The 22,601-nt window shown below is 36.7% G+C and overlaps 1 protein-coding gene across 4 annotated transcripts in view; it reads right to left on the bottom strand.

The window, feature by feature from the left end:
• LOC132160153 (phosphofurin acidic cluster sorting protein 2-like) overlaps positions 1-22,601 on the bottom strand; it is a 51,566-nt gene that overhangs the window by 4,480 nt on the left and 24,485 nt on the right. Inside the window, exons 5-19 of one of the 4 annotated variants that reach the window (XM_059569890.1) lie at positions 19,525-19,687; positions 18,361-18,452; positions 17,927-18,010; positions 16,807-16,866; positions 15,147-15,295; positions 14,506-14,599; positions 12,797-12,883; positions 10,180-10,301; positions 7,780-7,918; positions 7,570-7,674; positions 6,570-6,676; positions 6,280-6,434; positions 2,374-2,484; positions 2,169-2,271; positions 1,513-1,545 (exon numbers count right to left, since the gene is read on the bottom strand). In XM_059569890.1, coding sequence (XP_059425873.1) covers positions 1,513-1,545; positions 2,169-2,271; positions 2,374-2,484; positions 6,280-6,434; positions 6,570-6,676; positions 7,570-7,674; positions 7,780-7,918; positions 10,180-10,301; positions 12,797-12,883; positions 14,506-14,599; positions 15,147-15,295; positions 16,807-16,866; positions 17,927-18,010; positions 18,361-18,452; positions 19,525-19,687 — 1,604 coding nt within the window. The remainder of the gene's footprint in view (positions 1-1,512; positions 1,546-2,168; positions 2,272-2,373; positions 2,485-6,279; positions 6,435-6,569; positions 6,677-7,569; positions 7,675-7,779; positions 7,919-10,179; positions 10,302-12,796; positions 12,884-14,505; positions 14,600-15,146; positions 15,296-16,806; positions 16,867-17,926; positions 18,011-18,360; positions 18,453-19,524; positions 19,688-22,601) is intronic. The other 3 variants (XM_059569891.1, XM_059569892.1, XM_059569893.1) reach the window with 3 other exon arrangements.

Raw genomic sequence — 22,601 nt, 5'->3', positions numbered from 1 at the left:
TGTCTGACCACCATGCACAAGGACCAATCACAACTGAGAAAGCTCTCAGCTGACTCGAATAAAACTGGCTAAATTTGCTTAGCAAATTTTCACTTTGCTTTTGGTATGCACACGCCACAAGAGTTTCCCATTTTAACCACTTCAGCTGTTATTTTGATTTTTTGAGAATTAGGCATATGCAATATTGGACCCACCGGTGGGTCCCCAGAGTTGATGTGGTTAAAACACGTGTGCCAGGTTCTTTGCCATTTTAAAGAAAATTTTAAATGTAAAAATATATTTTAGAACAATTTCCTTTTACATTGAATACGACTTAATGATTACTTTAAACATGAATTATGAATTATCATTAAATATCATATTAGTGTAATAGTCAAATTAGTCGCGCCACATGGCATCATATTTAATTAATTAATAATTATTTGGTATTTTAAGAGACTTATTGAACAAAAAGTCAGTCTCTCTATAACATGATTTCCTGTTTTGTTTAAAAAAAAAAATAATACTAATTTCCCTGCATGACCTTTAGCTGGTCACACCACATGACTTTGACTTCAGCCAACTGTTTCAAGCCATTTTTGTTAGAAACTAAGTTTCGATTTGCTTGGCCAAGAGGCATGAACAGAATTGTAAAATGTGATTTCAAGCACATCTAATCGATTCTCAATGAGTGAATTCTGTCTTGCACAACATTTCAGAAATAAATTGGGTTCTGAACACAGATTAATGTTTATTTTAGGCTCTAATACGATTGTAAAATGATGGGTTGGAGTTATTGCTGATATTTTAATGTGGTCTGATGACACAGCTGTGGCATAACACTCTCTGCTGTCCATTCTCACTTCATTCATGTCTCTTTGTTGCCTCTCTTTAGGTGTTTTCTCACGTTCTGTACCCCCGGGTTTCTCTCTCTATATCTACCTTCATCTTTCTCTATTTTGTTCCGCTTCAAAGTGATAATTGGTTCCTTCTTCAGACTATCACAGATTTATGTTCCAGTCAGTGTGTGCATGTACACATTGTTTTCACAGGACAAATTTAGCACAGTCTGCTAGTGGTAAAACAGGATTCTCCGGTCCTTTATTCCCAAATCATTTCAAAACCTGTTCTAATAAGAAGGCATTTAGCCAATGCTTTGGACACAAGCAACTACCAGGTTTTTTTTTTTTCAGCTAAAATCTAATTAAAGTTGAATTGTCTCTTAATAAGTTGATCACATTAATGAAACTGAGTATTCAGAAAATTGGCATTAACAAAAATTCTTCCTTAATCAAAAAATAATCATAATATTTTGTATATAAACACAATCTTTCAGTTCAGTTTCTCCAAACCTGTTAAACTCAAACCAAACTAAATCAGTTAAAGACACAAAAAGACTGAATTATGAACACGAAACACACAGTGAGCAAAAGCTAGTAGTCACGCAGACAGGTGTGTGTGAGATACTGAGAGCATGAGTGATTTAAACCACAGCAAACATTGAAACGTCAACCCAAACACACGATTAGGTACCTGATGTAAAAATCAAAATACAAACTTCTCTTCCTTGAAGGCAAAAAAAAAGACCAAAAAGCATAAATAACAGTTACTGCGCCATCCTCAACACACCGTCTACGTCTCAATGACAAAATAAAACCAGATCAAACAAATGAGTGACATACTAAAAAAAGAAAAAGAAAATACAAGTGCAACTGATTGTCTGATCTACTTTATGGACTGATTGGTGATATTGATATAATCTCATAAAACATGTCCTTGTCAAAAACAAAAATTTCACCCCAAAAACTAAACAAATTAGAATTTACATTATGCATTAAAACAAAGAAAGTTTTGCATTTAAGGTCCATTACGATTATTTTATATATCGCGTAAATTCTCATTCTCATTTGTTATTGTCAGCGATGATTTTCAGAACACAGTACATTCTTTACCCTAATAAAGAATTGTTCTAAAAGAACCTTCCGTTTCTTTAATTGAAATATAATTGAATATATTTTTATTTTGAATTTGGGGTAAAATATGGCTTGGACATGTTGGTAAATTTGGTAAGATTGACCTTCTGGGTTTATTTTGGCCAGATGGTGAACAAACATACACTACATCTAAGCATAACTGACACATACCACATCATTTACATATTTCCATGCACACATATTACAAGACCATACCTTTTTTGTTTATAGGTGAGCATTGCTTCAGAAATAGGGAACTGGTGGGAGAGGCTGGCTCCAGCCAGATACTGTGAGACACGTCCTGCCACATCAATATTATCTGTAGAGATTTTTAAAGACCACATGCATTCAGAACCAGCATCAAATCAGATAGCAAAGGCATGAAATCATCTGAAGAGCCCATATTAGCAGACTGGCTAACCTGAATTAGGAGCTTCTAACCTCCCGAACACGTCCCTCCATCCGGCGTCCATGAAGATGTTATTGAACTTGCTGTCAAATGTTGAGATGTACTTAGCCAGTGGGTGACAACCTGAGCAAAAACGAAGTACATTTTGCTCACATTGAAGAAATACCGCAGAATAAAGTAGTAGTCTTTCACATCACACCAAATACCAAAATAAACACTTAACACTAAATATGATTACAAACAGGCACCGGTGCAAAAATAATCCCAACACTGGGTGGAAACATGTTTTAATGTTTAGATGTTTACATGTTTTAATTCAGTTGTGTCAATCCTCCTATTTAAGCCAACAAAAAAGAAATATGAAAAATCGGTCTTTAGGTTTTTCTGAAACATACAGTTTTACTGAGGGAGGTGTATATGTGACCCGTCCTGGCAAAATGAGTCACAATGAGCAAATGAGTCAAAAAAAAAAAAAAAGAGTTACTATTTATTTTTAAACGCAAAAATAAGAACCAATGCAAAAAAAGAACAAATCTAAAAAATTAACAAGTGTGTGGTTTATTACTTTTTCCTTTTACCTCTAAACACAAACATTCAAGTACGAAAAACAAAAAGTAAATCATGTGTGTTCATTACAAATTAATTGACGATTAAAACTACAAAAGCAGTTCAATCAAGAGCAGCGAGTGATTCACTTTTTTATTGTCTGATTAACATTGTGACAGACACCTACTGTATATTAAGACATACTGCACGGATCTAATATAATGTTACACATCCAATGTTTTTCCCCAACAGTTCCTCAAATGTGCACTTAAGACATAACAGTTTATGTTCGTGTGACTACTGTAATTCTGTATATTTGTGTATATTTATGTGGATCATGTGCCGGCTGTGTCTGTCATCTTTATGCACGTGCTATGGATGTCAATCAGTACGAGAAGAAAGCTCCTCTCAGAAAATGTACAAATAAAGATACAACCCGAATTCCGGAAAAGTTGGGACGTTTTTTTAAATTTTAATAAAATGAAAACTAAAGGAATTTCAAATCACATGAGCCAATATTTTATTCACAATAGAACATAGATAACGTAGCAAATGTTTAAACTGAGAAATTTGACACTTTTATCCACTTAATTAGCTCATTTAAAATTTAATGCCTGCTACAGGTCTCAAAAAAGTTGGCACGGGGGCAACAAATGGCTAAAAAAGCAAGCAGTTTTGAAAGATTTAGCTGGGAGAACATCTAGTGATTAGTTAAGTTAATTGATATCAGGTCTGTAACATGATTAGCTATAAAAGCTTTGTCTTAGAGAAGCAGAGTCTCTCAGAAGTAAAGATGGGCAGAGGCTCTCCAATCTGTGAAAGACTGCGTAAAAAAATTGTGGAAAACTTTAAAAACAATGTTCCTCAACGTCAAATTGCAAAGGCTTTGCAAATCTCATCATCTACAGTGCATAACATCATCAAAAGATTCAGAGAAACTGGAGAAATCTCTGTGCGTAAGGGACAAGGCCGGAGACCTTTATTGGATGCCCGTGGTCTTCGGGCTCTCAGACGACACTGCATCACTCATCGGCATGATTGTGTCAATGACATTACTAAATGGGCCCAGGAATACTTTCAGAAACCACTGTCGGTAAACACAATCCGCCGTGCCATCAGCAGATGCCAACTAAAGCTCTATCATGCAAAAAGGAAGCCATATGTGAACATGGTCCAGAAGCGCCGTCGTGTCCTGTGGGCCAAGGCTCATTTAAAATGGACTATTTCAAAGTGGAATAGTGTTTTATGGTCAGACGAGTCCAAATTTGACATTCTTGTTGGAAATCAGGGACGCCGTGTCCTCCGGGCTAAAGAGGAGGGAGACCTTCCAGCATGTTATCAGCGTTCAGTTCAAAAGCCAGCATCTCTGATGGTATGGGGGTGCATAAGTGCATACGGTATGGGCAGCTTGCATGTTTTGGAAGGCTCTGTGAATGCTGAAAGGTATATAAAGGTTTTAGAGCAACATATGCTTCCCTCCAAACAACGTCTATTTCAGGGAAGGCCTTGTTTATTTCAGCAGGACAATGCAAAACCACATACTGCAGCTATAACAACAGCATGGCTTCGTCGTAGAAGAGTCCGGGTGCTAACCTGGCCTGCCTGCAGTCCAGATCTTTCACCTATAGAGAACATTTGGCGCATCATTAAACGAAAAATACGTCAAAGACGACCACGAACTCTTCAGCAGCTGGAAATCTATATAAGGCAAGAATGGGACCAAATTCCAACAGCAAAACTCCAGCAACTCATAGCCTCAATGCCCAGACGTCTTCAAACTGTTTTGAAAAGAAAAGGAGATGCTACACCATGGTAAACATGCCGCGTCCCAACTATTTTGAGACCTGTAGCAGAAATCAAAATTGAAATGAGCTCATTTTGTGCATAAAATTGTAAACTTTCTCAGTTTAAACATTTGCTATGTTATCTATGTTCTATTGTGAATAAAATATTGGCTCATGTGATTTGAAAGTCTTTTAGTTTTCATTTTATTAAAATTTAAAAAACGTCCCAACTTTTCCGGAATTCGGGTTGTACTTTTAGATGTTTAATTACTATTTGGAGCATTGGGATTGCTATATAAGGGCCTAATGAAGTGTCGAGCGTATGCCGTAGCTAATCTACCATGTACTTTCCATGAAGAGCAGAAGTTTCAGCAAAATACTAAAGGATTTGCAGCACTAAAAATCACTTGCAGTAGCTCTGCTACTAAATTTATTTAAAACTGGCTATCCCAGTACAGCTAATATGAATGAAGCTGATTGGTTAGTTCTTGTCACATGACCCGCGGTGCGCTTGCGGCATTATGAAAAAACCACATGCATTCGTGAAAACACTGCTTCCAAAACAATCTACATTTGAAATAAACTCGAATGCTCAACAGATGTGATATGTGAAAGGCCCTTTATTTACAACGGCTTTGAACGTGGCTCAGCCAATCAGAATCAAGGCCCGGAACTATCCGTTTTATGATTAGTTGCACATTCCGACTCATTTTGCCATCACAGGTCACATTTGAAAACAGCTATAAAACCCATTGTAATTAGCATATTACTCTCTCTCTCTCTCTCTCTCTATATATATATATATATATATATATATATATACACTCACCGGCCACTTTATTAGGTACACCTGTTCAATTACTTGGTAACACAAATTGCTAATCAGCCAATCACATGGCAGCAACTCAATGCATTTAGGCATCTAGATGTGGTGAAGACGACTTACTAAAGTTCAAACCGAGCATTAGAATGGGGAAGAAAGGGGATTTAAGTGACTTTGTACGTGGAATGGTTGTTAGAGCCAGACGGGCTGGTCGGATTATTTCAAAAACTGCTGATCTACTGGGATTTTCATGCACAAGCATCTCTAGGGTAAAAAGAGCATGATCCCAAAAAAGTACCAACTGAGTATCTTAGCACCAACTGAGCATTGTTTAAACGCCACAGCCTTCCTGAGTATTGTTGCTGACCATGTCCATCCCTTTAAGACTACAGTGTACCCATCTTCTGATGGCTACTTCCAGCAGGATAATGCACCATGTCACAAAGCTCAAATCATTTCAGACTGGTTTCTTGAACATGATAATGAGTTCACTGTACTAAAATGGCATCCACAGTCACCAGATCTCAATCTAATAGAGCAGCTTTGGGATGTGGTGGAACGGGAGATTCGCATCATGGATGTGCAACTGTGTGATGCTATCACGTCAATATGGACCAAAATCTGTGAGGAATGTTTCCAACACCTCGTTGAATCTATGCCAAGAAGGCAAAGGGGGGTCCAACCCGATACTAGCAAGGTGTAGAAATTAATTCATATTTTGAGAGATCATTTTGGGACGTGCTTCAGATGCTTAATTCAGCTTACCAACAGGAATGACTAGGAACCGAATGTAGGTCAACCAATCAGGCGTCTTGTTGGCGAGCTGCTCCACAAAACAGCGAAGGACCGTGCTGAGGTAACTCTGATCGCCCACCACTGCCACTTTAATGGTGGGTGGTGTTTGTGCATTGCAGTTGCAGCTGACACAATGACAAAAATGAGAGATACAAAATATCATGCTCAAGTTCTCACCAAAATTCCCACTCAATTAATTTTCTCATGTATAAAGCGTGCTAGGGTCTGTTTCGGTGTTGTGAGTGCACAGTGAGGCTTACAATCGTTGAATCCTGGTGACGATGGTGTTGAAGGCGGCCTGAACATCTGCTGGGGAGACGGTGGACACAATAGGCTGCTTGTGCTCCTGAAGAATCTCATTCAAATACTGCCACAGAAACAGAGTTCACGGCTCAAAAAGCTGCTCGAGGGAATTAGTGCGAATGCTAAAGAGACAGTATGAATGAAAACAAGTTATGAGGACTGTGATGTACGTAATGGCTATCCATGCATCAGCCTCAGGGAAAGACACATACATCCAAACAGACAAGATGAGTGATAAAAACAGTTAATATCCCCAGGTTAATGCGTCAGTCCTGTTAACATAATAACCATCTCTTATTAAAATAATGCACTATTCAATAGATCAATGAACTCTGAGACAAGTAAATCAAGAAAAAGTCTCCTCTTTTCTTTTCATAATAATAACTCTCTTATAACTCTGGTACTGTTTTGAAGGCATCATTGTATCCACATTGTAGAAATACTAATAAACACTAACATCTAACACTAATCCACTAACTCACATAATAAATCATTTACTTACTTGGCTACAGAAGTTGCTAAAAAAATCTGTAAACTTGATTTTACAAAAGCACACTTTTATGAAATAACTCTAAAATACACAGAATACATGTTTTACATTAATTCATTTTCTTAATTTTCTTTTTTTTTCAGTTTTTCACTAAAAATATTGACAAAACATATTCACAAAACATCAACATGATATGTTTTCTTCAGAGGAAAAATGATAGGAAAACACAATAGGAAAATAATTTACCAAATGTAACAAAATGTAGCAAGGTTTACAGTTAAAACAAGAAATTATTTGCCTATATGGTAAGAAAACAGCTACTTAATACAAAAGAAATTCTCTAAAAAGTGTTATCGCATTGCACAGTTTGGATTCTCAATTACATTTTATATTGTTTTAGGATGTTTCAGTACTTTTATTGGAAAATAGACAACCACACAGTGTAAAAAGCAGTGCTGGAAACACACCTGTCCCTGCCAGTCTGTAGTGTTAATGAGAACGATATTCTCTGGCAGGTGTTCGTCAGAGATTAGGATCTGGTTGAGTTGATCGTACACTGATTTCCTCGGGACCTGTGGCAGAAAGGACGTCAAGTCACAAAATGAGCATTCGTATACACAAGTCAATATTCCAGTATTTCCTTATTCTTATCCCGGCAGACACAAACACACACTTACACAAACCTGTGTGATGAGCCTGGAGTCTGGCGAGGTCTCGCTCTCGATGCTGCTGGTGCGATCGCTCTGAGCTTTAGAGTTCTGTCTGTCTTTCATGGATGTGCTTCGTGGACGTCGCTGCAGCTTACTGTCTGTTTTACTGGCCACCCAACAAGGAGAAAGACATATTAGCATTGCTGGTTCTTAGTTGTTATAGTTTGGCAAGCTGGAAAACCAAGCTAAAACCTGCTGAAGGCAAAGGTCTGCTTTAAAACATTGTAGCTGGTTCTAGATGGAGACTGACCCGCTGGATTGGATATAAGTGTTAAATATTCAGCTCAGAAGAAGAACACTCCAGGGTTGTTATTTCAGTCTGAACTAAGATCTGTAGCACTATAATAATAGAGTTGATCGTGGATCACAATTTGTGGCATCTTCTGCCTCCCAAGGCACCACAAAAGGAGCTAAAAAGAGGAGAGTCAGTGATGCACTGCTGCGCTCCACATTTCCTAAAGTTTCCGTGAGCCCATCGCTTGGGGAGTGAGTCTTAATGAGCTCATTAGCCAATGCAAACACACATATGCCGTTCTAGCAGAGGCCTGTGAGAACAACCAACTAGAAAACTACATGGAAGAATAGACAATTTGTTGTTGTAATGGACCACTAGAGAAATATAACAGATGGGTGTTTCTTCAACTGAGCACTTTTGGTCCTCCGGAGTTTTAGAAAAAAAAAACTCTCTTAAAATTTACTTTTTACACTCGCTGGTTTCAAGTGGGCATGCAATAAACATTTACTTTACTTGATAAATGCATGATATTAATCTTATTGTGAATGCAACTGCATTCAATTTACAGACTTCTCTTTGGTGACATATTACAGACAAATTTACAAATTTAGTTTACTTGAAACCCATTCCTTTCTACAATTGACTGCAAGCTCAGATTTGGATCCATTTCAATTCAGTCATCAAAGTTTCAGGGCAAAATTGTAGTTTTATGCAACAGCACCAGCACCAGCTCTGGGCATGTGACCAAAAGTGCCAGTCTTATTGGATGGTCAGAGTTTTTTTGCAGGGTGAAACTAAAATTATTTGTAAATTGTTGGCATGCAAATATTGGTGTCAGTCTATGCAGATGAATTGCCACCAGTTCATTCAATATAAGATTTTATTAGAGCAAAATTGTTGGTTGGGGTTTATATATATATATATATATATATATGTAAGAAAAATTGTAATCCGTTAATTTTACTGTTCAGTAAATGCCTACTGTCACCAGCATGAATGTTCAGCATAAACAGTTGGCCATGTTTTCACTTTATGATGTTTCTGTTCAGAAAAAAAAAAAAAAATTTTTTTGAAAATGCAGTTTCACTCTCTGACATCTCTGGGATGCAAAACATTGCACAACTTTGTTTGACATTCACTTGTCACAGAAAGACAAGACAGAGCAAGCTTCAGATTCTATTTAGCATTAAAGTCTGTTCGTGAGCGTCAACCAAATCATAGTTTTATGCAGCCACAGCAGCTCTGGGCTTGTAATGTTCATTTGGTCAGACATTAATTTAGTCTTGTTCTTGGTCCTGTGACAAACCTACTTTTTTGTTACATATAGTTAATTAAATTTAGTCAGCTTGTCCTGTTTAAATCTATTTAAGTCTTTTTTCATCACGATGTATAATGGTTACACTGATTTATATAATATATATATATATATAGCTCAAAATTATAATCACAATGACTGTTGCCATTTAAGAAATTAATTTTTGCATTTTAATAGAAATATTGCACTTTCACCAATAAGCGCAAATCAATAGAATGTGGACTCGTATATATGGTTTATTTGAATAATAATAATAATAAAATGTATCCTTTTATTACAGTTGTGATTTGGGAAATTAAACTCTTGATATCTGGCAACCATAAACATGGAAGCTCATGTAGTAGAGGCGCGCACAGCAGTTTTTATCACCAATGATATTGCGTTTTGAGATTGTCATATATCGTTTATTGACCTTACTGTTGTCTCATTTTTGGCATAAGAGAAAAGCTCATCAACGAAAATTTTTCGTCATAGTCTTCGTTGACGAAATCAACATTTGAACAAAGGTGCGAATCTCATTAGTTGGCCAGAGTTTTTCACAGTGCAATGGAAAAGACATGACACAATAAAACCCGTTCCATAGGGACAGGTGCATTACCACGAGTTCAATCACATTCAAAGTTTTATGGCACCGTGTTTTCAGACTAAACATTTGCTCTCTGTAGTTAAAGAAACACTCAGACGTAAGAACATCTGCTAGGACTATTATTAAATTCAAGACAAGTTAAGTTAATTAAGTTCAGATAGAAAAAAAATTGGGAGTTTGAGGGTGAGCGAGAGGTTGCAACACAAAAACAGATGGAAAGCGTTATGTTACCTAGGCGAGTCAGCCTTGCAGAGTTTGCCCACCGTTCCTGCTAGTTTCTCAGTGCTCACGTCCCAGCTCATGCTGGCTTCACATGATGCCACGCCGCCACCCGCCTCGTCCTCCACCAGCTCCTGCGTGCAGACATAAACATCAGGAGGGAACATCTATCACAGTGCTCACGCCACTGTGAAAATTGTCATGTTGCTGTGGCAACGGCCACTTAGCCACAAAGCAGAATTGCAGTGGGTATGTGTCTGAAAGAGAGTGTGTGTGTGTGTGTGTGAGACTTCAGCACACTAGATACTGTTATGACTGATTAAGTGTGCGACACAGATCACAGCCTTGAATTATCTTCAGTCAGTGCACAAAAACAATTACAACAGGACGGCCCTTATGAAAGAATGAAAGAAGGACAGGGCATCTTCTACTAAAGATAAAATTGATTTTTCTCTTGTTTGAAGAAACCGTGACCGGTGATTGGTTGCATGACACCACAATGCTAGAGTGTCCTGAGTGGTTGCTTACTGGCCCAAGTCTTACAATATAATATTGTGGTCTATAGATATGAATCTGAATTCTACAAGCTAGATGCTGAAGTTTGATATTCATTAGTAGTGTTGTTATTGTTAACCAGTGGACAGCTGATTTGTACTTTCTTACCTTAAGTAAATTTTTCAAGTATCTGTACTGTTATTTTTATTTTGGGAAATGTTTGCTTCTCTACATTCCAAAGCATAATATTTTCTTGAGCCATATTTTCTTGAGCCATATTTCAGAAAAAATACCATTCCTCATTATGTTGAACTGGAGAACTCACCCCTTCTGAGATGTAAATTATTTCTGATTCTTTCAAATGAACCCGATAAATTGGTTCACAGATCAAGCTAAACGATTCATTTTTGAATCAGACTGATCTGACTGAAATTGTTCTTCAGTCAACAACTGATTTATTGGCTAAAATGAATAAAAGGCAAATGTAGGTCATGACTGTCCATTATTTGTGAAGCTTTTTGTCATTTTACTTTTAATACTTACATTGATATTTCACCCAAAAATGTAAATTACCCTGTTATTTAATCACCCTCGAGCCATCCTGGGTGTATATGACTTTATTCTTTAAGATGAATACAATCAAACTTATATTTAAATTAGAGTTGTTCCGATTCCGATACTAGTATCGGAAATATCACACCAAGGTATCGGATCAGTACTCGGTATCGGCCGATACCCTGAGCCCAGTTATCAGAATCGGTATCGGGAAGAGAAAAAGGGTATCTGAACATCTCTAATTTAAATAATGTCCTGGCTCTTCCAAGCATTATAATGCCAGTGAATGGCTGTTGAAAATGTAAAGGCCAAAAAATTGCATGCATCAATCATAAAAAGTGCTCCATAGATTTCAGGGAGTTAATAAAGCCCTTCTGAAGTAAACTGATGCAGCTAAAAAAATCTATATTTGAACTTTACAAAAAGTAATATCTAGCTTTCACAAGAGAGTGTCGTTTCAGTGGATTATGTAGGACAAAGGTGTAGCGTAAACCTACTGGTGACAGTATGCTAGTCACGCAAGAATCAAGTTTTGTAAACAAAAAAGGAAAACCAGTCTCCTCTTGGTTTATATTGAAAACCTCAGACATTCTTCTTTATCCCTGATTTGTACTTCTAATTTGTGACCGGTGTGACCATTCTGGAGAAATGGGGTGAGTTTGATGTTTGGGTGAGTTATCACTTTAAGTACATTAAAATCAAGTACTTTTGTACTTTTACACAAGTAAAATTGCAAATGAGTTTTAATGTTATAATGACCTTTTACTGGAGTACTACTTCATTAATATTCTTCATAATTAATCTGTAGTTTTACTCAAGTACTTGATTTGTCCAACTCTAAAGAACTAAAATATAATTTGTTAACGTACATCTGAAACAAAATGATATACTAATAAGTTTACACACTAAAATTACTAAAAGCAAAACTGAAAGAAAGCTCATTCAAAATATGAATACATATTATAATAGTATGTACTCTAAATAATACTAAAATAACGCTGATACTCTTGCATTTTAGAGGGATAAACATTAAGAATTCCAGAATCCCAAGAAAAAAGGCAAATAAAAAACATCTAGAAATGAAATGAAATGATTTATATTAATATTGCATTTGTGTACATGAAAATTGTTTAGTCATTATGTCATTGAGCTCTAATTCTTGATAGATTTGGTCAAATCTGTCCAACAGACAGCATAATTGTTTGGAAATTCATTATGAAAAATGTTAATAATGACAAACAGGCCTATAATTCTATCCTATCTACACAGAATAAAATAACATGTGCCCTACTGCACAACATTTTAAAGTCCCACATGGATGCACCGTATTTGTTGGCTCTCTCTAAAAGTGCCTCATTAGGGCTGTTATTGTGGTGATGCTGGGTAGTAAACACATTTAAACACTCACACACTGTTACTCTTCCCTTTAAACAGATATGAACGGATATAGGGACAGAGAGAACCAATAGAACCAAAAACCTATATATCTACACAGTTATCAATCCTCTACAATATATCAGAGAGCCGTGTAAAAATGGCTGTATGTTACATGTATAGAAATGCAGAAATTGTCACTGACCCCAGCTGCCGAGTCCACCACTGTAGGGTCATCCGGATTTCTGCCACCCATTACCCTGTTCTTATCCACTGTTAACAGATCGCCACCCTGCAACACATGCACAGAAACAAAGCACCATAGTGAGCATGGGGTTCATGCTTTGGTTCTGCAAGTATTTTCCCATTTTCTCCAGACACTTCTTAAAGAGAAGTACACTGCTACTTATTTTAGAAGCAATCAATTTTAAAAGATCTTACGTTTGAACCGAATGCAATCTTTTCTGGCACTTAACTGCATGTTAATTGCAATTGAAAACATATTATAGCTTAAAATTATTAAATTAGTTGAACTTTGGAGTACTTTCTTAAGGATTTAATTAATCTTAATATTTAAATGTATGCATTTAGCAGACGCTTTTATCCAAAGCGACTTACAGTGCATTCAGGCTATCAATTTTTACCTATCATGTGTTCCCTGGGAATCAAACCCCCAACCTTGAACGCTTGATAACTCAGTGCTCTACCACTTGAGCTTCAGGAACACTATTAACACTATTAACTTATTAACTATTACAGGAACATTATTAAGTAATTTCTCTGTAACTTAATCTTAAATGTAATTTCAGAATTGCTTCTATTGACACTGAATATAGTTTAAGTGATACTGAATGTACTGACAAACATTTAGGTTAAACTAAAATATAATTTGTGTCTAAAATATACTTTGACATTCTATGCAAAATTTTGTAAAAATATTTTAATTACACATTTGTAAAAATGATGTTGTAGTTTAGTACATTTAAATTATATTCATGCTAAAACATAATATTAAACACACATTACAGTTCAAATTATAATCGTGTTTTACACGTGCTATAGCATGTTAGACAACACATCAGAATATGCTGATGTTCTTCTTTAGATATGCAAGTGTGCTTCTTTAGAGATTATTAAAACAATTATTTTTAAAGTGTACTGAGCAGTGTTACGAAACGTATGTTAAAAGTGTACTCTCTTGAAGTACACTCAAGTGGCCTTTTATATCATTAATATTATATGTGAAAATATATACTTTGAAGATGCACTTGTACACTTCTTTTCTACGAAGGGTAAGGGTTGCAAAAAAAATCTTTAAATAAGAGTTGCAAGAAACAACTTGCATTTTTTATGCAAAAAGTACTTGAAAATTAGAGAACAAAAACCAGACTGTGTACTTTATTTTATAGGGGAGTGAATTTCTCTTCCCATGAAGCATTGTGAATGACATCATGGATTCAAAAATATAACTACAACATAATAAATTAGGTATAAAATACCACATATTTGAAGTTGTGTATATATAGAAACATTTACAAACTGAATTCATACTGACTTGTGGCTTCTACAAAAGCATATATCATCAGCTAACAACCTTGGATTCTAGGTCTATTTTTGCAAGTTTATATACATTATCATTTAAAAAATGATAATAATTTCCCTTGGATGGACAATGAATAGATTTTCTCACAAAGGCAATATGTATTTACAACATGTTTTGTCAAAACTGATTTATGATTATGATCTGTCCTGTGACAGATGAGTTTGACTTGACTTTGCTTACATTTATAAGGAATTTTCTTTGAAAATGTATATTAAATAAACAATATACAACCAACATTTGCATGTTCTGTATTTGCCTTTGTTTAGGCAGAATAATACTGATAATACAAGCATTGAAAGTGTCAGACGTACAGTGGAGGTTGGCTCTCTCGGTTGGCTCTTCTGACTGTGCAAACTGCCGATCTCCGTCTGTGAGCTGGAGTGAGACATTCCCTCAAAGAACGGCCTTGAGTGGAAAACATGCACACGTTAAGAATATAAAACTTAAGAGTCTTAGAGCTAAAAGTTGGATTTCATGGTCAACGATCCAGTATCAGTTAAGTTAGTGTTCTTTAAGAGGCGTTTACACTGGCAGCGATTTGCAAAAACAAATCAACTGGAAGTCGTTCACTTTGACTAAGAGTCAACAAGACAGTGGACGAAATAAGAGTAGTGCATCTAGAAGTAGGAACAGCCAAGGAAAAATGGGAAAGTTGAGATAACTTATAGCTTTCACAAAGTGAAATATATCCACAAGGATATCTAGTTTGCTCTCTACTAATTGTCTCCAACTAACTAAATAAAAGATTTAATTACATGAAATTGTAAACGTTGTCAAATGCACCACTTCTTCCTTAGAAGTCTTCTTTATAACAGCCAGGGAATTTTTCTTTCCCCAGTGAACTGACAAAAAGCAAGCAAATTAGCCGGCCAATCAGATGTGATTTTCAAAATGGCTTGCCATTTTTGTGTGTAATATGCATCAGACTAGAGCTATGACTCACGACTCTTACTTTAATTTGGGTTTGGGAGTGCTGAGAAGACTCTCGTTGTCCTCCATCTCTGGACCACTGTCGCTCTGGTTATAAACCTCTAGACTGTCATACAGAAGATCCAAATCTTCAACCTCCTGCGTCTGATCAACTGGGTCTGAGTCCAAGACCTTTTCGAACCAGAAAAATATAAATCAATTGTAGATATTTATGAAATGAAAGTAAATCTCATAAGAATCTCATGATTAGGTCACATTTCAAACCAAATTGACCATGACAATTTAAACAAATTTGCCCACAGTAATTATCATTGCCGTAATTAATCTATATATATATATATATATATATATATATATATATTTCTTTTTTTTTTTTTTTTTTTTTAATTGAAATATATGATCTACTGCCTTTAATTTATGCCAAACAAAAACATTACAGTATTTTATATCATAGGTAATGAAATTTTTTTTTTGTTGTTGTTGTAAAATGTGACTTAAGAATGATTTGGCCATTTAAAAAAGTCAACATGTGCTGAAAAACCAGGCTTTCAGTGCAATCTTTTTCAGAGAGAATTTTCACAGGAAAGTACAATCACCAGTAATGACCCACTCATACAATAAACTGCATCTCCTCAGGCAGCTGAGACTAAAAGACAGAAAGAGGATAAGAGATAAGAGAGTCTGAAAGTAAAGGGAGCATTTATAAGAGAATTTATAAGAATTTACATTATTGTACTTCTTTTCCAAGATAATTAAATAAACTAAACTCTTTTTACGTCTTAAGTACTGCATTGTGTTCACAGTTGGATCCATTCTTTATTAGTGGACGCTGATTAAAAGTGTGTCAGCACACAAACAGACTTTGTTAGCATTGTTTTGCTACACTATCCCTGCTTAAAAAAATAGTAACACTAACTTGGACAGCACAGAAGACCAGCTAAACCAGCTTAAACCAGCAAAACACCAAAGAGTGATTTTACTCAGTTGTGCAGCCATCAAATTAATGTTATAGTATGTGATGATAGCACAGACGAGAGCTGTGATTTAACTGCTGTTGGAAATTCCCAAAAGTGAAATCATTTTTTCAAATGTCACAGGTGTTTTGAAATACACTACATATTTGAGACACACCCAAAGTGAGCTATTGCATTGACAAGCCCATGTTGGCAATGCTACTCATGGGAACAGCCTGCCAATGTCATCACCCTGAATCAGGAAGTTGCTGGACTGATTGCCAAATAAATCTGGATCATTTCCTGTAGGGTTTGGATAACGGAATGTGGCAGCCAAGGCAAGCGGACGAGGAAGCCAAAGAGTCAAACAGCTATCAACTAACAAGCTTAGACTCTAACAATGAGACCACAAAGCTACTTAAATCTTGCATGCAGGCTCTAGAAACATGTATGGCCTAAGTAATGATCCCATAAGCAGTATATTTGGTTTTAGAAGAGCTATACGTCATATCTTACACTGCAAAAAATCAAAGCTCCTCTCACATTTCAGCAGCTAGATCAATCATTGCCAAGTCCCAGGGCGGTTTCTATAAAGGTTGAATTTCATGGCTGAAGTGATTTTGTGATTACAAATCACAGGACTGCAAAATAGAGAGTGGAGGGTGTAGAACTTCAGGCAAACATGTAGTTCTCTCTGTTGTAACTTATGAAAGAAAAAAAAATTCTCACCTCATCAGATACTTTGAATCTCTTCAGGAGAGCAACAAACTTCTGCTTGAAATTGGGTTGCTATAAAGAAATTGAGAGAATATGTCATCAAGGACTTATGAGTTGCAACTGTTCAATGCAATACATGTTATAATGACAGTACAGAAAAACAATGGTACATAAAACAGTAATATTATTGTACTATGGCATGCATTTTTGTTGAGACAGTAAAATAGGTAAAAAAAAAAAAAATGCATAAACCATTTCTGGTCCAACTTTTTATTTATAGGCAATATAGGCAGTTTTAACTGCTATGTATTTGAATCCAAAAATTTTTGGTAAAACAAACTTGTGATTTATTGCTGAACAATCTTGTTGCTAACAACTGCAGTTATGGGCAGGTATAGTTACTTTTAAGAGTAGTGGTAAAGTCAAAAGTGCAATGGATGTAACTAAAGAAATGAATTATAGATGTAATTAAATGCAGGTATTTTGTAAATATAAGTACAGTGTAATTATAATGTATGGACACAATTAGTGCACTGTATCATATAAGTAACTTTAAATGCAAGTACATACAGTAGTTGTTAGACACTTTAAAAATGTGCTTCAGAAAAGTGTAAGGAAATCTATATTAGTGTCGCTCTAGTTTACACATTGATCCTGGGTTAGCATTTGTGTTCCTGATGGTGAGCTTTGCTTAAGAGGATTAGAACATCACCTTCTATGACTTTCTGTGAACTAGATAACACTGAACCAAACACCACCTTTTGGACACAAAGCCAATTTATTTATGTTTCTATCAGGTAGCTGCCTGGAGTGACATGTATCAAAATACAATTAATCTATGATAACAGACAGGGTCATCTAACTGTACTGCAGTGACAACATGCCGGCATGCAGAAAGAAACAGAGTACAAAGTGCATTATATCACAGTGATATAGTATAATACAATTTAATCATATCAGCTATTGGCACTGTTATCATGTCAGTTAGTAAAACTGTATTCTCTGGTATACAAAGATATTTTACAAATGGTGTTCCCCAGGGCTCGATTATTGGTCCTATTACTTTCTGCAAGTACTCAGATTGTTACTGGCCCCCCCGGGACAAATGCAGATGGAGTATATCTGTACATACCCGGGTCATAGATATGGTTCTAATCATTTTTCTCCTAGATTTTTTCGGCTTCCGCTGAACATCATCATCCTCATCATAAAGGTCCTAAAACAGAATTTCAAGAAATCTGATGCTTTTGATAGGTAGAGATCCTTTTCTAAAGAAATGGGGCAAAATATTTAATGGACCACACCAAACTAGCTTCTTAATTACTTACAGCCCAATGGAATGGGATGGAATTCTTTTTTAGATAAATTCTCTCAATACAGTAATGTTTTAAAGTTAACCCACATGCGAAAACTAACACCAATTAAAACTAACACCAATAAGACCAAAGATATTGACAGATTACATTCATAGCAGAAAACAGGTAATTGCATAAAAATGTACTTTATTTGAAATTATATTTTTTTAGAGCAAAATATATTAAAGACATGTTGGTGAGAACTCCTGACCTGCCCTTGAACAGCATCATCACTCGCCTCTTGCTCTGAGGAGTAACTATCATCATCATCTTCAGAATAGTTATCCATATCTGGAGAACGGTCTAAAAGAGAAAGAGACACTAAATGACTCAAATGACATTTTAATGCAGCAAAGGTCTCTGGCATGCAGTACCATCTGACATCCAACAGAAAAAAAACCCAAAGCATTAAAATTATTCATTCAAAACATGTAGCAATTTTATTGCTCCAACTTGAGAACACTTGAGCTGCTGAAGCTACTTTCCCTTTTAATGTACTGCAGCATCAGTCACTTTTTTTTGTCAGTGCTCTGAGATGATGGATGGGAGGATGTTTTGTGGTACAGAGTGTTTCCGCGAGACTTTTTTATCTTTATTGCAGCTTAATGCACTCAAACTGCCCATTAGCATCTTTCAAGTCAATGTAATTACAGTACAAAACAAACACAATCACTGATGGAATATTGTGGTTTGTACAGTCATGCAATTGCAAGGACAACTGGGTAAATGGGGTGGTTTAGTGTAGTAGTTAAAGATTTTGCCAGTATATGTTCTCCTCCTTGCCATTTAGATGTTGTTACCTTTTGTGAAAGGCAAAAAAGTACATTGTACAAGCACTGTAACGATGTATGAAGCACAGCCTAACGTGATTCGCAATTGTGTGGATTCCTATTGAAATGACTGGACTGCCCACAGAAATTCGACCAAACAACAGTTCTGTCAAGACAACTCTCTTAGAGTTTAGTATAGTAGTATACATGGCAATGTGTTTGGTCTTGAAATAGATTTGCTGTCCTTAGTGTAATGTAGAACAATTACTGCTGTGCTGCATATATAACATATAAAATAATCCCCATATATAACATACATTAAATGATCCCATAGCAGATCTATACAGGTGGAGCTGGGGGAGGCGGAGGATATCTGAAGCACACTGTGACTGCTACAGCAAGCACTAGCCGAGTATTTATATATTGAGCAGCAAGCCCATTGGCTGAAAGAAACCAGTCAGCTGTGCCACGTGAATAATGATGTGATTATATCAGATTAAGTTAGAATCAGCCTACACCAACTAGAGTTTCATGAGAGCACTTTTGCATTTAATGTGAACACACTTTTCTATTTTAATATATTGATACATTTGTGTGTGTATCACCTGAAGCTTTGGCCTTTGTCTCTGGATGACCACTGCCGTCCTCTGGGTCAATAGGTTGACTCGACAGTGAGTAAACACTCAGTTCTGCAGCACGCATCGGTGCTTCCTTCACATTACTATGGAGACCTAAAATCTGACCTCCATCTGTCGGGTGCTGCATCACCTTTAAGCATAAACATGGACAAAAAAGTCAGAATTCTTCAAATGCCTTCTGGTCCTTTCAGCTTAACTCCAGGTCATGGTCTCCATCTGAAAGCCTCAGTTTTTTTGTCAATTCAAGGTTGCATTCCCAATCGATCTCTTGGACAGATGAATTGTGCCCTATGTTCAGTTTTCTGTGTTTGAGTCTCTATTGAATATGATTATCGCTGGAATCTCAGCAGAGAGGAATATGGAATTTGCGGGGGTGAAAAAGACGAGATTAATTGCAGGCCTTTTCAGAAGCTAAATAGCTGAATAAAATGCACCAGTAGGTCCACGCTCAATTAAAGGCTCCCAACATTCCTAAGAATAATTTTCTCGAAACAAGAACAAGACATAATAGTCATTAAGTGTTCTAACATTCTAATTATTAGTAACATAAATGACCCCAAGTGGAGAAACTCTTACTAATACAAAAGAGAATGACATTTTCCCCTTTGTTTCATACTTTTAGCCAAAAATATCCACCATATACTTCAGAAAACTTAACCATATTTGCACTCTAATGAGTTTTAGAACTGCTACTTTCTCAAACTTTGCAATCAATGCTTCGTAGCTCAATTTTTCAATTGCATTTGTAATAAAGTTGCAATTTAGTACCTTCAAAATGTGTTAACTTGAAAGTACTATTGAATAACACAATTAGGGATGTGCGTTTTCCGCGAATATCACATTCGAATATTTGAGCTAACAAAAAAAAATGAATATTCGAATATTCGTTTATTTAAATTAAGTTTAATGAGACAGACGTTATTTTTCATCAACATTTATTGTTTCCGTTATTTTGAACAAGCTTATACAATAAGCTTGAACATAACACATCGTGTTTTGTAGCTGAAAACCTTTAACAATGCGTGCAAACAAACAAAAGTACAGATTAAAAGCAAAAAAAAAAAAAGTGAACAAAGAAAAAAAAGTGAACAAAGAAAAAACGTAAAGCAGCCTGCAGCAATTAGGCTATTGTAGAACGTAGCCTAAGCTTAACTTTGAAACTTTTAAACTGTCAGCAAATCTTTTTTGCTTTTTTTTCTATTGTTGTACATGTTCTTGTTAAGAAACACAGGCATGTAAACATGATCGGGGGAAAGTTGGCTCCTTAGTCTGTTAACAATAAGGCCAGCCGCAGAAAAAACACGCTCTGACGGCACAGACGTTGGCGGGACTCACAAATAACGGTGTGCTAAGCGAATACGTTTTGTGAAGCGCTTCGTGTTTTCGTTTCACCACTGAATGGGATCCTCATCTGGTGGAGACATGGCTCCAGCAAGAACTGTTCCCACTCGTCTCGGCTGGACTCTCTGTAATCATCGCTGAAGAACTGGCTCAGCCTTCTCCGACTAGTGGGCATTGCATCCTCTTCATCGTTGGTGGCGGCGACTGCATCCGCACCACTCGCATCAAGGAAAATGTTCAGATAATGTTCAAAAAAGTTTTTTTTTCTTCTCTCATGTTTTCATTGAGAAACCTGAGATGTTTGTGCCGAGGGTCTAGGGCAGACGCGAGAAGAGGAGTTTTCACTGCATTCTCCAAGTTAGCGGTGTTTATTCGTTGCTTGAGAGATGCTGCAACAATGCTCTTGAATTCGGTCACTTTCTGTGATTCTCCACGGCATTTTTGAAGTACTGTAGAAGACCGCAGTTCTTAGGGGCCTTTCACATATCGCCTCTTTTGCGCGCTCAAGTTCGTTATTTCCAATGCGACGCGCCCGTTTTTTCCAGGCGTGTCCGCACCACATAGAGTTAAAAACATCTCAACTTTTCAGAATGCCGCAAGCGCACCACGGGTCATTTGACAAGAACTAAACATTCAGCTTCATCCTTTCCCGTAACAACGTTGAAAGCTCAGCCAAGATGAAGGAACGTTGCGTTTTTAGGCGCGATATGTGAACGGCCCCTTATTCATTCATTAATTATTTTTTGCTTGCATACATCTTCAAATATGCCGTGGAGAATCACAGAAAGTCACCAAATTAGGTTTTATTGTGAACTTTTTTTTCCCCGAAATTCGAATATCATTTTTATCGAATACTTAGAGCGGAACGAATATTCGAATGTTCGACTATCCGTGCACACCCCTAAACACAATAGTTCAAATTATAATCAAGAATTTATATACATATATATACAGTATGGCAAACCTGTGGCAACCAGAGTTGGAAGTAACACATTGGGGAAGTCGTGGCCTAATGGTTAGAGAGTCGGACTCCCAATCAAAAGGTTGTGGGTTCGAGTCCCGGGCCGGCAGGAATTGTGGGTGGGGGGAGTGCATGTACAGTTCTCTCTCCACCTTCAATACCACAACTTAGGTGCCCTTGAGCAAGGCATCGAACCCCCAACTGCTCCCTGGGTGCCGCAGCATAAATGGCAGCCCACTGCTCCGGGTGTGTGCTCACAGTGTGTGTGTGTGTGTTCACTGCTCTGTGTGTGTGCATTTCGGATGGGTTAAATGCAGAGCACAAATTCTGAGTATGGGTCACCATACTTGGCTGAATGTCACGTCACTTTCACTTTTTTTTACACTTTCTTTTGCAAGAAATGCCAGTTACTTTGTTTTCCCATGTTTTAACTGACAGCTCTCCCGTCCCCATGTTGAGAGAAATCAGGAATAAGTGCAGAGGCGTTGTGTGTGCTGTGTGAACCTGATGGCTGCTGCAGATCTAGCCTAAATGTGAACATGCATTCACTCATTTCACTAGCACAAAAACAGATTCAGTATTCCTCAAATTGACCGCTGAACAGTTTGCTGAAAGGTTTGTTTGTGGGAGTAACACAATATTGTATTGCATTACATTTAAAAATAACTTTCCCCAACACTGTCGGCAAAAATAGCCAATCCATCACCATGATATCAATGCATATGGCTCCTTTAATGTGTGA

The sequence above is a fragment of the Carassius carassius genome, chromosome 16, assembly GCF_963082965.1.
Source record: "Carassius carassius chromosome 16, fCarCar2.1, whole genome shotgun sequence".
Classification (NCBI taxonomy): domain Eukaryota; kingdom Metazoa; phylum Chordata; class Actinopteri; order Cypriniformes; family Cyprinidae; genus Carassius; species Carassius carassius.
The sequence above is the reverse complement of the archived record's forward strand: the minus strand, read 5'-3'. Positions and strand labels throughout refer to the sequence as shown.